This window comes from Rhinopithecus bieti, unplaced genomic scaffold (assembly GCF_001698545.2).
Source record: "Rhinopithecus bieti isolate Rb0 unplaced genomic scaffold, ASM169854v2 scaffold_20101, whole genome shotgun sequence".
NCBI lineage: Eukaryota > Metazoa > Chordata > Mammalia > Primates > Cercopithecidae > Rhinopithecus > Rhinopithecus bieti.
Genome location: NW_016810242.1, coordinates 684555 through 697523, shown reverse-complemented (window position 1 = coordinate 697523; position 12969 = coordinate 684555). Strand labels below are relative to the sequence as shown.

At 34.1% G+C, this 12969-nt stretch overlaps 1 protein-coding gene across 1 annotated transcript in view; it reads left to right on the top strand.

Annotated features, from left to right (window-relative positions):
- Window positions 1–12969, top strand: part of COP1 (COP1 E3 ubiquitin ligase) — a 259480-nt gene that overhangs the window by 60854 nt on the left and 185657 nt on the right. Inside the window, 1 exon segment of the mRNA XM_017891684.1 lies at window positions 12740–12799. Coding sequence (XP_017747173.1) covers window positions 12740–12799 — 60 coding nt within the window.

Here is a 12969-nt window from a genome sequence, read left to right as displayed (position 1 = left end):
TTTTTTTTTTTTTAATTTCTAACTGGCTGGAACCTGGTATGTTTATGTTAAGAATTGTCTGATTAGTATACTTTTTACTCATTTAAAACTGTGTAAATTGTCTATTATGTGCTATGTTCTGGGCTATCTTTGTTCTTTTTGACAATAAATAGATAAGAGATGTGTTACTGGATGATGAAGTGTTGAATAGCTAAATATTTTTATATGGTTTGTGGCTATTTTTTTTAATTTTCAACTGCTGCTAATTTAGTTGTGATTTTAAGATGCCTACTAACAAACATTATCTGTTATAAATTTAAGATTTACTTGTGTCTCTTAGGTTTTCTTTTCTTTCTTTTTTTTTTTTTGGTGGGAAAGAAGATGATATCCAGTCATTCATTTGTTTAAGTGTCTGGTGGCTCAATATAAACGGCAGTGTGCGTGAAAGTTGCCTGATGTGGAGCTTGCAGTGAGCCGAGATGGCGCCACTGCACTCCGGCCTGGGCGACAGAGCAAGACTCCGTCTCAAAAAAAAAGGAAGTTGCCTGATGATCTTGCTAAAATGCATGTTCTGATTAAGGGAGGCTCTGTTGGAGCCTGACAATCTATATTTCTAGCAAGCTCCAGGGATGTTGAAGTTCTTGGTCCTTGGACCACACTTTGAGGATCAAGGCTGAACATTTTTATAATATATAGAATAACATGTTTCTGTCTGTCTGAGAATTTGAAGTCATTGAGAATGGTATTCAGTACATAAGAAAGTACCTGATAATGAATGAGTAAATGAATCCATGAAGTTAAAATCTCAAAATACCTGAGGCTTAAATGAAATGACTAATTATTATCTGTGTCCTAAACTAATTTTAAGCAACAATTAATGAAACCTAATGGTTTTCATTAGCCCCTGAGATTTTTCAGTATTAGTCATTGCTTCTATGGGGTCTCCTGATACCTGCCACAAATTGTTAGACTTAACATTGTCTCATATGATAAGGATATACCATATAACTGTAAAACATTATGAAGGGTCTGAAATTTTTTACCTTTATAGCAGGTTAACAAGTTAGCTTGCACAGTTTCATCGATGCTGGCAAAAGACCTGAGATGACTGGAGATAAAATATTTTATTACTCATGAGACATTTGATAACATCAGCTTCATCTTTGCATCAGTTCCCTCTGACCCCAATGTCCCACACGTGACAATGTGGAGATGGCTCTAGGTGGATGCTGCACACACAAATGGATTTGTTTATGTTGCAGCAAAGGAACCCTCATATTAGGAAACCCCAATCTTCTAAAAGGAGTTGCTGGCAGACCTGTTCAATCTTGGTACTGCAGGGAGACCATGATTTTTTATTTTTTTTTATATTGGTCAGAAAACAAATCTGTCCTCTGCCCCCAGAATAAGTCTCTATTTCTGTCTTGCCAGCCTCTTTGCCATATAAACATTCTTGGAAAGATGATTTACAACAAAAGCTGTCACAAGATGTGCAGAAATTGGAGAGATAATGGAGAATTCCTTCCCAACATTAATTCTTCTCTGTGATCTTCATTTGGCCTTTCTCTGATGTGGTGGCCCGGGGCCTCCCGCGGCATCTTCTGTGATATTGACTTCGATTTTATAGATTTGGCATAGTGTTTTTATATTTCTGTTATTAAACTTCTGGGTGAACCATGCTGTAGAACTTTTTTGCTTGACTTTAGTTTGAATCTAATGTAATCTTTGTGATTCATTTTTCTTTTTTTCTTTTCTCTTGGACCGTATTTTCTTGTAGTAGGTATGTTAACCAAGAAACATATGAGTTCCAAATACTTCTGGATATTTGTGCCTCCAGCGTACAGTGATTGTACTGTCATTAATACATTTTGGTTTTCTTGATTTTGTTATATCTATGATTGCGTGACTTTGAGTATTTTAGTTGTAATTACACAAGAAATTCTGAGAAGCTAGGTAACAAATTGTAAACGTTTATCTATTTGATTAAATTTCATGAATTTCACAATAATTGGAATTGGGTACTATAGTGATTTGTAATTGTAATAAACTTTAGTCTAGAAAATATAGTTGAATAATACCTCATGTTTTAGTGCAGACCGATTGAAGTGGATGGTTATATTTTCTTGCATATAAGTCTGTTTGTGTGTTTAATCCTCAAAATGAACATAATTGTTACAGTTCTTAGGACCTGTAATACAATTTATATACTTGAACTTATTCAAGTAAAATACAGATTTACCAGGAGGCACATTGCTACTTTTGAGTTTGTTTCTCTAAGCTTAACATTCAAACTTTGCAAATTAACTTCGTGATTTCATTTGTAACTTTTAATTGGAGTTCTGATGAGTGTAGGTTTAGACATTGATACATACCAATCAGAGAAGTTAAATACACCTTTTGGATTTAATGTTAAGATTCATTTAAGTCATTTGAATAATGAGTACTCCACTGTCACAACTGGCTAGTAATTTAGGGCCAATTAATTTTCAGTTTTATTTTTTTCCTACTGATTCTCCTTAGAATATTGAGAGAATGGAAAGTGCAAGTCACATAATAGGCATTTGCATTAGTTATCTATTGCTGTGTGACAAATTACTCTCAAATTTGATGCCCTAAAACATGAAAAATTCAATATATTGAGTCTAGAATTTTGATTCAGAGTAGCTGGGTGCCTTGGCTCTGGGTTTCTTACCAAGCTGCAATTAAGTTGTTGGCCAAGGTAGCAGTTATCTCGAGGTGTGACTGGGATAGGAACTTTACAAGCTCGGTCATCAGCTTTTGGAAAGAGATACCACTTTTTTTGTCGCATGGGCTTCTCCATAGAGTAGCTCACTACATGGCAGCTGGGTACTTCTCAAAAGGAGCAAGTAAGAAAGCCAGAGAGGGTATTGAAGACAGAAGTCACATGCTCTTTGTAACTTCATTTTGGAAGTTATATCCTAAAACTTTTGCTGTTTTCTCTTTGTTAGAAGCATGTCATTGGTTCATTCCACACTCAGAATTGCACAAGGGTGTGAATACTAAGAGGTGGGGATCTTTGGAGGCTGTGTTAGAACCTGCCTATTACAGCATTTAATAGTTATATATATTTAAATGAACGTGTTAGTCTCCTTCATGGTCAGGTTAATCAAAAGGGGTGTAGGGTTCCATGTAAAAGCTGGTCTTGTCTGTGCAAATTTGTACCAGCGTTTGAATGATTCCCTTCTATTTCATTTGATTTAATTTTAAAATGCACTTTTGGAAGTGTTTGATACCTATTAAATTTACTGTAATATAATCGTTTTGATGAGTCTTGTTTTCCTTTTGGTTTTACTTGGAATTTTAGTGAATTGAATTTTAAACGATTTTTATATGAAAAACACAAAAAAGTATATAAATCAAATTTACAGTTTAAAGAATTATAGTAGAGTGACCATTTGTATAACCACATTGTAAGCACAATGCAATACTGCTAGAACGGCTGAAGCACCCTGACTACCCTTTTTGGATTGCAGTCATCTTCCTTGCCCATTAGATAACCAATATTCTGATATTTATGGCAGTCACTTTCTTGCCTTTCTTTAATGTTTCGATGCCTGAGTATCCATAGGTCTCTCTGTGTTTGAGCGTTATATAAGTGTGCTTGTGCCATATATAATCTTTTATTCCTCTCTTCTTTGGCTCAATGTTACAATTCATCCACATGGTTATATATGACTGTAGTTGGTTGATTGTTGTTGTTGTATAGTATTCCGTTAAGTGAATATGCCCCATTTTTGTTGTTGATGGTCATTTGAGTTGTTTTCAGTTTTGGGCTGTTTGCAAAAAATACTACTATGTTAAATGTGTATCCAGGTTTATGTTAGTATACATATTTATATGGAATGTGTTTAGAAGTGGAATTGATGAGTCATAGGATATGTGTATCTTCAAATTTAATAGATAATGCCAAAATATTTTTCAAAACAAGTTGTGTTAGTTATTCTTCCTACAGGCATTGTATAAGCATTTCTGTGCACTGTGTTCTTGCCAGTATGTGATACCAATAGATTTTTTTTCCAGTTTAGCTGATCTTGGGGTATATACTTACATGGTTGTAATTTGCATTTTCCTGATGACTTACAAGGTTGAGCACCTAATAGTACGTTTATTGGTCATTTGGGTTTTTTTATGTTTTGTGTCTGAAGTACTTGTTTAAAACTTTTTACATTTTTTGTTTGGTTTTTCTTAATGGTTTGATATTTATATATTCTGGATATACATTTTGTCAGATCTGTCTATCACAAATATCTTTCCCTCTAATTGGGCTGCATTCTTTTCATTGTCTTAATGGTGTCATTTGATGACCAGAAGTTTCTGATATTAATAGAGCGAAATTTATCTTATCTGTTATAATTAGTGTCTTTTGTGTCACTTAAATAAGTCTTTTCCACGTGTAGTCATAAAGACATTTTTCTATACTGTTCTTTATTTGAAGCTTTATTCTTTTATCTTCCATATTTAGATCTGTACTCTACGTAGAGATTTATTTTTGCATATAATGTGAGGTATAGAGATATTTTCATATGGATATCTAGCTGCCCAAGCATCCTTTATTAAAAAGGCCATTCTTTCTTCATCAGTCTGAAATCTGAAATTTCACCTTTGTCATGTATCGTGTGTCCATGTGTGTGCGGGTCTGTTTCTAGGTCCTCTTTTCTGCTCCACTGGTCTTTTTGGCAGTACCACATTGTATTAAATACTAGAGCTTTGAATTAAGTTGCTGTTCTTCTTTAAAGTCTGGGATATTCTGACTCTCTGCATTTCAATATAAATTTTAGAATCAGCTAGTACGTTTCCATGGTAAACTTGCTGTGCTTTTTATTGGGATTAATTTGACTAGATAAATCTGGGAGACTGTGTATTTACAATATTCACTCTTCTCATCCATGAACATAGTGTTTCCCTCTATATTTAGATCTTTAAAATATCCTTGTATTTTTCAGGGTATTCTTACACATCTTTGTTTTAGATTTAGTCATATGATGCTGTTGTAAATGACGTCTGTGTCTCTAACTTTAGTTTCTTATTATTGCTAGTGTATAGAAATACAGTTGTGTTTTACATATAGATTTTTAAAAATATCCAGCAACCTGGTTAAACTCTCATTAATCCTATTTGTAGATTCTTTTATGTTTTCTATGTACACATCATAATCTGCAAATAATAACAGTTTAGTTTCATTCTTTATGATCCTTATATCTTTTATTTATTTTTCTTGTCTTACTCTGCTGGCTAGGACATCCGGTACAATGATGAATAGAAGTGGTGATAGCGGGGCATCCTAGTCTTGATGCTGATCTCAAAGTGAAAGCATTCGACGTGTCACCATTAGGTATGATGTTTTCTGTAGGTTTTTTGTAGGTACTTTTTATTACTCAAGGCAGTAAATTTCTACCCAGTTTGCTAAGAGAATTTTTAAAAAATTTCTGAGTGGGCTTGAGTAGTCTCCAGAACTTTTGTGCATCTGATACAGCCATACGATATTTCCTTTTCGTTCTGTTAATGAGAATAATTACATTGGTTTAACAGTGGAAAGTCAGTCAGCTTTGCTCCTAGAGTGACCAACCATCCTGATTGGCCCAGGGGTGTCTTATATCTTAGTTATATCACTGAAGGTTCTGCATTCTAGGAATCCCCACCAGGGCAGTTGGTCCCCCTACTTGCACCCCTTATGTAAACCAAACTTGGCCATTGTATATATTCTCTTCTATATGGTTTAGTTTGCTTATTTTTTTTTTTAGAATTTTTGCATCTGTGTTCATGAATGAGATTTTTTTTTCTTACACATATCTTGTCCAGTTTTGCCATAAAGATTATGCTAGCTTTATCAAATGAGTTGGGAAATGTATCCTCTTTTTAAATTTTCTGGAATAATTTGTGTAGTCTAAGAACATCTTTGTTGAATGTTTAAAGATCTTATTGGAGAGGCAGTCTGGACCTGTGATTTGTTTACGGGAAGTTTTAAGTTATTGAATCTGTTACTTGAATAGTTACGTTTTTATTAAGTTTTTTGTTTTAGATGTCACTTTTCATTTGTTAAATTTTTTCTAGTCATTGTTTATGTCATCTCAGTTTTTAGATTTATCAGCATAAGATTGGTCTTAATAGAGTCTTAAGTTTTTAATGTCTCCAGGGTTCATTCCTGGCAGTGCTTATTTTGCTTGTTCCTTTCTCTCTTTCTCTTTTGCTTTTTCTTGGATCAATTCTTGCCGAGAATATATCAATTATATGAATTTTTTCTAATAACCAACTTTTGATTTTGTTTTTCCTCTCTATTTTGTTTGTTTTCTGTTTTATGTTCTTTGTTATTTCCATCCTGCTTTCTTTCATTTTACTTTTTTGTTCCTTCCTAATCTGTTGGCTTGGGTGGATATGCATATTATTATGCAGATCATTTTTTCTAATGTAGGCATTTAGGGCCATAGTTTCTTATTTTTTTAATCTGTACCTAATTCTTTTGGCATCATATTTTGTTTATTGTTGTTCAAAATAATTTCTAATTTTCATTATTTTTTTTTCTTAAGCCTGTGGCTTATTTAGAAACAAAGGTCTTATTACTTGAACATTGAGATTTTGTTTTTTTTGTTCTGGATTTCTGTTATAATTGCATTGTAATCAGAAAGTTGTGTTTTCTTTCTTTGAATATAGTATTTACTGTACCAACTGGTAATTGGTTAAAATTTTGAAATATTTGTGCTTGAAAAGAATGTGCTTTCTGCAGTTGTGTGATTCATGGTAAAGTTGTGAAATGTGTGGTGAGAATTTCCTGCATTCATACCAGGCCTTTCTTTCCTTGTTATACCTATTACTGGCTCATTATCTTTGAGGTGAATTTCTTATAGATAGCGTATGGTTGAACTATGCTTTGTAAATCTACTCTGCCAGGCTCAGTTTTAAAATTATGTGTTTAGGCCATTTATTTAATATAAATGTTATGGCATAAGCCTGTCATTTTGTTTTTTGTTTTATATATATATATTTTTATTATTGTTGTTACTTTTCTGTTTTCTCTTCATGGCTTTTGCACAGGTTTTTTTTTTTTTGGAATTCCATTTTGATTTATTTATAATGTTTTAAAGTAAATTTTTTGTATCTTGTTTTAGTGGTTGCTCTATTACATCATATATTTTAACTTATCAGTCTACTGGTATTGACATCTGTTTACATTTGTTCTTACATAAGCCATCTTATTTTTCCCCCTCACTACTCTATTATTTATTTATTTGGTTTTGTTCTTGCTTTTTCTGTTTTCTTCTCAGCTTAAAACAAAATGTTGGCTGGGCACAGTGTCTCATGCCTGTAATTCTAACACGTTGGGAGGCTTAGGTGGGAGGATCACTTGAGGGCCAGGAGTTCAGGACCAGCCTGGGCAATATAGTGAGACTTTGTCTTTACAAACAATTAAAAAAACTTTGTGGAGCATGGTGGCCTGTACCTGTAGTCCCCGCTACTTGGGAGGCTGAGGTGAGAGGATCGCTTGAGCCTAGGAGGCAGAGGCTTCAGTGAGCTGAGGTTGTGCCATTGCACTCCAGCCTGGGTGACAGAATGAGTCCCTGTCTTTAAAAAAAAAGAAAGAAAGTGCTATGAAAGGGTTAAATAAAGTCTTTTAATCAGGTCTGCCATTTCAGGAACTAGATATTAAGTATGTGAGTGTTTGTGGAGTGATAGTATGGGATGACAAGGACTTTGTCTTGCTGTAGTGTACACTTCATATGGCTAAATGCTTTGTTTTTGGTAGTAACTCTCTTAGAATTAGTATATATTAAGTTTTGCTGCAGTATGCGTGTATGTATGTATGTATTTTTTGAGATGGAGTCTTGCTCTATTGCCCAGGCTGGAGTGCAGTGGCACTATCTCAGCTCACTGCAACCTACACCCCCCGGGTTTAAGTGATTCTCCTGCCTCAGCCTCCCAAGTAGCTGGAATTACAGGTACCTACCACCACGCCTGGCTAATTTTTGTATTTTTAGTAGAGACAGGGTGCCACCTTGTTGCCAGGCTGATCTGGAACTCTGACCTCAGGTGGTCTGCCTGCCTCAGCCTCCCAAAGTGTTGGGATTACGGGCTTGAGCCACCGCACCTAGCCTTGCTCGATTTTTAAAATCAGCTTTTCCTCACTGAAGGTGTAATGGTGTATTCTTTTGTTCAGTTTGGAACAATTATATATAATTTATTCTAAATTATATTTAAAATTCAAATAATGAGTTTAATACTTAAGCATATCTTTATCAAGGCACTAATGAGTCAAATGCGTACCAATGATACCTACCTGCACCAAAGCCATTGTCAGTAATGGGAGAGTCTGTCTCTTATCTTCTTATGGGATTCTGACTGACTTACTCTTTACCTTTATCTTAAATGTTTCTCTTAAGTTTTCTTTGGGCTTTGGCACAGTGTTAAGAGAGTGCTTGCTATTGATTCCTTAGTCCCATGCTGTCAAATACCATTGTCTTAGTTCTCCAATCTTACGTATTTATTTATTTTTTAAGTAGCACCAATCTCTGTAATGGGGTTCAGGTAAATGTGATCTAGGAGTTTATCATCATTCCTAATTTATGATTGATTTTCCTTTAGGTAATAAACAGTTCAGCTTATTGAACTTTTCTTCATATATCTTTAAAACATTCTTGAACTCATATTCAGGCTTTTCTTCTAGGTTCTCTCTTCCTGGGGTTATGATGTTTGCAGAGTGAATTTAGCCCATTTCTTCTTTCCACATCCTTGAAATGGTTGTCCTTCATCTTTTTTCTATTTACTAGTATTAAAATGTCTTGCACTGATGCCCTTATAATTTACAGCTCAAAATCCCTTCAGAATTCTCATCTTGAAATGGAAATGCCTCAAATTTAATATGTGCTCTCTCAACAGTTTTCATTCTTCCAAACTTTTTTCTTGTTAATATTTCTTGCCTGATATTTTGTCAGACTTTCTCATGGATAGGTTATATCAATTTGTTTTGCATTCTATCTGTATGTTTGTCTGGACAACACCATGCCTTCAGTATTTCACTTTTAAATTGAACCATATGAAATTGCTGTTTTGAAGTAAAATCGTTTTATTATTGGCAGTTTTATGAGTTTCACCTTATATATATAGTAGCCTCCATATATAACAATAATTATATTATCCAGTGAAAGCTTTGAGGTACTAGGAGATGGAAGATTATTTTCAGAGAAGACATTAGAGTTTAATATTTTGAGATTTCAGGTGACTTTGGAAATTTTTCTGGAATTTCAAGTTCAAAAGCAGAATAAAAATTAATTTGATTTCAGTTATTTATGTATCATACAAGTAATATTGGCTGTCTTTGGCTATTGATACAGATATTTACTTTCTTTTTAAATATAATTTCAACTTTTAGATTCGGGGAGTACATATACAGGTTTCTTATGTAGATATATTGTGTGATGCTAAAATTCGGGGTACAGTTGACCCTGTCACTCAGAAATGTGGGCATAGTACTCAATAGTTAGTTATTCAACCCTTTCTCCCTTCCACCACCCCAGTGGTTCCCAGTGTCTGTTGTAACCGTCTTTATGAGTACTCAATGTTGAACACCCACTTATAAGTGAGAACATTATATTTGGTATTTGGTTTTCTGTTCCTTCATTAATTCACTTAGGATGATGACTTCCAGCTCCATCTATGTTAATGTGAAGGACATGATTTTGTTCTTTTTTTATGGCTGTATAGTATTCTCTGGTGTCTGTGTATCACATCTTTATTGAGTCCACTGTTGATGGGCAATGATGAATCTTTGCTGTGATGAATAGAGCTATGATGAACATACAAATACACTTGTGTTTTTGGGAGAATGATTTATTCTATTTTGGATATATACTCAATAATGGAATTATTGGGTTGAATAGTAGTTTTCTTTTAAACTCTTTGAGAAATCTCCAAACTCCAGTCTCCACAGTGGCTGAACTAATTTACATTTCCACCAGCAGTGAATAAACATTCCTTTTTCTCTGCATCCTCACCAGCATCTCTTTTTTTGTTTTTGTTTTTTGTTTGTTTTTTCATTTTCAATAATTGCCATTCTAACTGGTGTGAGATGGTATCTTATTTTGGTTTTTATTAACATTTATCTGATGATTAGTGATGTTGAGCGTTTTTTCATGTGTGATGGCCGTTTGTATGTTGCCTTTTGGGAATTGTCTGTTTATGTCTATGCCCACTTTTTAATGGGGCTGTTTGTTTTTTGTTTTTCATTTATTTAAGTTCCTTATAGATTCTGGATATCAGACCTTTGTCAGATACTCATTCTTCTTTTTAAATGTATTTTTTTAAAGCAATTATACTAAAGACCTCTTATACTAAAGCATTTGTTTAAATAAAAATTTCAAGAGTGGAACATTTTAAGGTAGTTAAATGAAAATGTTTAAGAGATGACCATGGGAGTGTTTTGCTGAATTAGAGGTCAGCATCACTGGATGCTGGAGTTGAAAATGTCCATGAACCCGAAGGCTTCAGTGATGGTGGGGAATAACTGGGATGTTTATAGATGGCTCAAGTGGGTAGACAGGGATTTGGCTGCTTGGTATGAGCTAGACAGAGTGGTTTTTATGTTATGGTGGAAAACTATTTTTAGGGTGGAATACTAATTGTTGGAAATGACCATGGAATGCAGTAGAAATAGTGAGTTCCTATCTATTAGTAAGTCCTGTAAACTCTGGGCCCTCAGAGGCTTTATCAGTTGAGCAGCCATTATTCAAAAGAGTTTCAGGACAGACAGTGTCTTTAAGAGTGAGCAGGATTTCAGTTAAGGTGACATTGTGTGACATATTTTAAGGTGGTAGGAAGTTTATTAAAGTAGATAGATGAGTTGAAAGCTTTTGAAAATGCTAATCACTCTTTCACCCTTGATTTCTCCGTTAGTACTGTCATTTCCCCTGGTTTTCTGGCTGCGACTTTGCCCTTCTTGATAGTTAATGCTGCTTCTTCCTTTGCCCATCTCTTCGACATTGGTGTTTTCTACCATTCCAGTTTTGTTTTTTATCTCTTCTGACTATACTGATTGAAGTTAAGCAATTTCATTTATTGCCTTAGCTTCAGATTTATTATTTACCTTTCTCATAGCTTTTGTACCTTTACATGTGTTGTTATTTAGTCTGCTTATTGTGTCATGCCTTACTGTTTTCTACTTGGCAGAATTCTGTTAGTCCTTTAAGGCTCAACCTCTGATTTAATTTTCAATCAAATTTTAGTTATCTAGTCCTGTTCCTACCCTACCAGCGCCACATTAGGTGTGGTCTATATTCCCTTAATACGTTGTATACCATCATCATAATGCTTTGCTATAATATTTCAACTATTGGCTTTCTTGTTTGCCATCTCCCCTAGACTGAACTCAGTGAGGGTAAGGGCTACAATTGTTTTCAGATCCTGTTCTTCTCAATACTTAGGAAGGTGCCTAGAATTGGTAAATATTTGAACGAATAAGTTATTATATTGCCAACTTTGCCTGTGTTGCCGCAGAAGATACTAATGCTAATAAGTCTCTATAAAAAACCCTGTTCACCCTTATCAGTCATTAAAGAAATGAGGTAATAATAAGGTACTGTTTTCAGTAGGTAGTAAAGAATAGTAGTTAACAGCATGAATTCTGTAACAAGAAGCCTACCTTAATTTGAATTCCAGTTCTGCCACTTACGGAATGATTTTGGACAAATCATTTAACCTTTCTGTGCCTCATTTTTCACATCTGGCAATCAGTAATATATAAGCATTAGTTGTTAATATTTTACATTTATAAATTTGTTCAATATATCCGGGTTAGAGTAAGACAACCACATATTGTTGATAGAAATTTAAATTGGTATAGTGTTTCTGGAAAGCAGTTTTCTTTTGATTGAATCATTTTATTTTTAATACTCTCTTAATCAAATCTGAAGTAACCTTTTAATAAAATCTGAAAATGAAACGAAATCTGAAAGACCAATATGTTCCAGAATAATATATGATAGTTTGCAGGCAACTTAAATCTCTCATGAGAAAGGGAATGGTTCAATATGTTGTTTAGTGTTATTCAACAATTAAATGTTTGCATTTTAGTGGCATGGAAAATTATTATGGTTTAACAGACAAGATATAAAACATAAAATATCTCAGATATGTTTTTAAAACCCTTAAGAAGGAGGTGTTAAGATACTGACTTGTGGTTGCTTTTGGGTGAGGGGATTTAACCTCTGTCAGGCTAATGTTTATTTATAAAGTGTGATTAAAGGCCTGGTGCAGTGGCTCACGTCTGTAATACCAGAACTTTGGGAGGCTGAGGCGGGCAGATTGCTCGAACTCAAAAGTTGGAGACCAGCCTGGGCAACATAGTGAAACCCATCTCTATTAAAATAAATTAAAAAAAAAAAAAGTGTGATTAACAACTGACATGCTGAGTTTTTCTGTTTAACAACTAAATGAGGTAATGTGAAAGTTCTTTGGCTGTCTTGTATTTTTTTAAGTCACTGTCGTTCATCTCTCATATTTTTATTGTAAAATCAAACTGTTGTATTAAAGAAGTACAACATCATGTTTTCACATAATTCTCTACCATTGCATTTAAAAACGGGAACTTCTAGCTATATTTTGTTGGTGGTTATCCCTCCTGTTAATTTGCCATTAGTGCCCAGTTTGATAGAAATTATTTTCCTAATGTAAATTTATTTTATGATCATGGTGATGCCATTTTGGTTTGGCTTAGGCTTTTTTTTTTGTCTCTCTCTCTCTATTTAATCTGCAGCAACTGGAACAGATCCAGAAGGAGCTAAGTGTTTTGGAAGAGGATATTAAGAGAGTGGAAGTAAGGAATCAAGAATTTCTCGCATCCTTAGCAATTTTCAATTTCATGAAATTGTCACCTTTCCATTAAGTTACATGTGAAGTTTATGGGATTGGTCTTAGTTATGAAGAAAGTAACAACTGTTACTTTCATTTTAATTGAGAATGAATTTTTGTAAAAAAAAAAAAAAA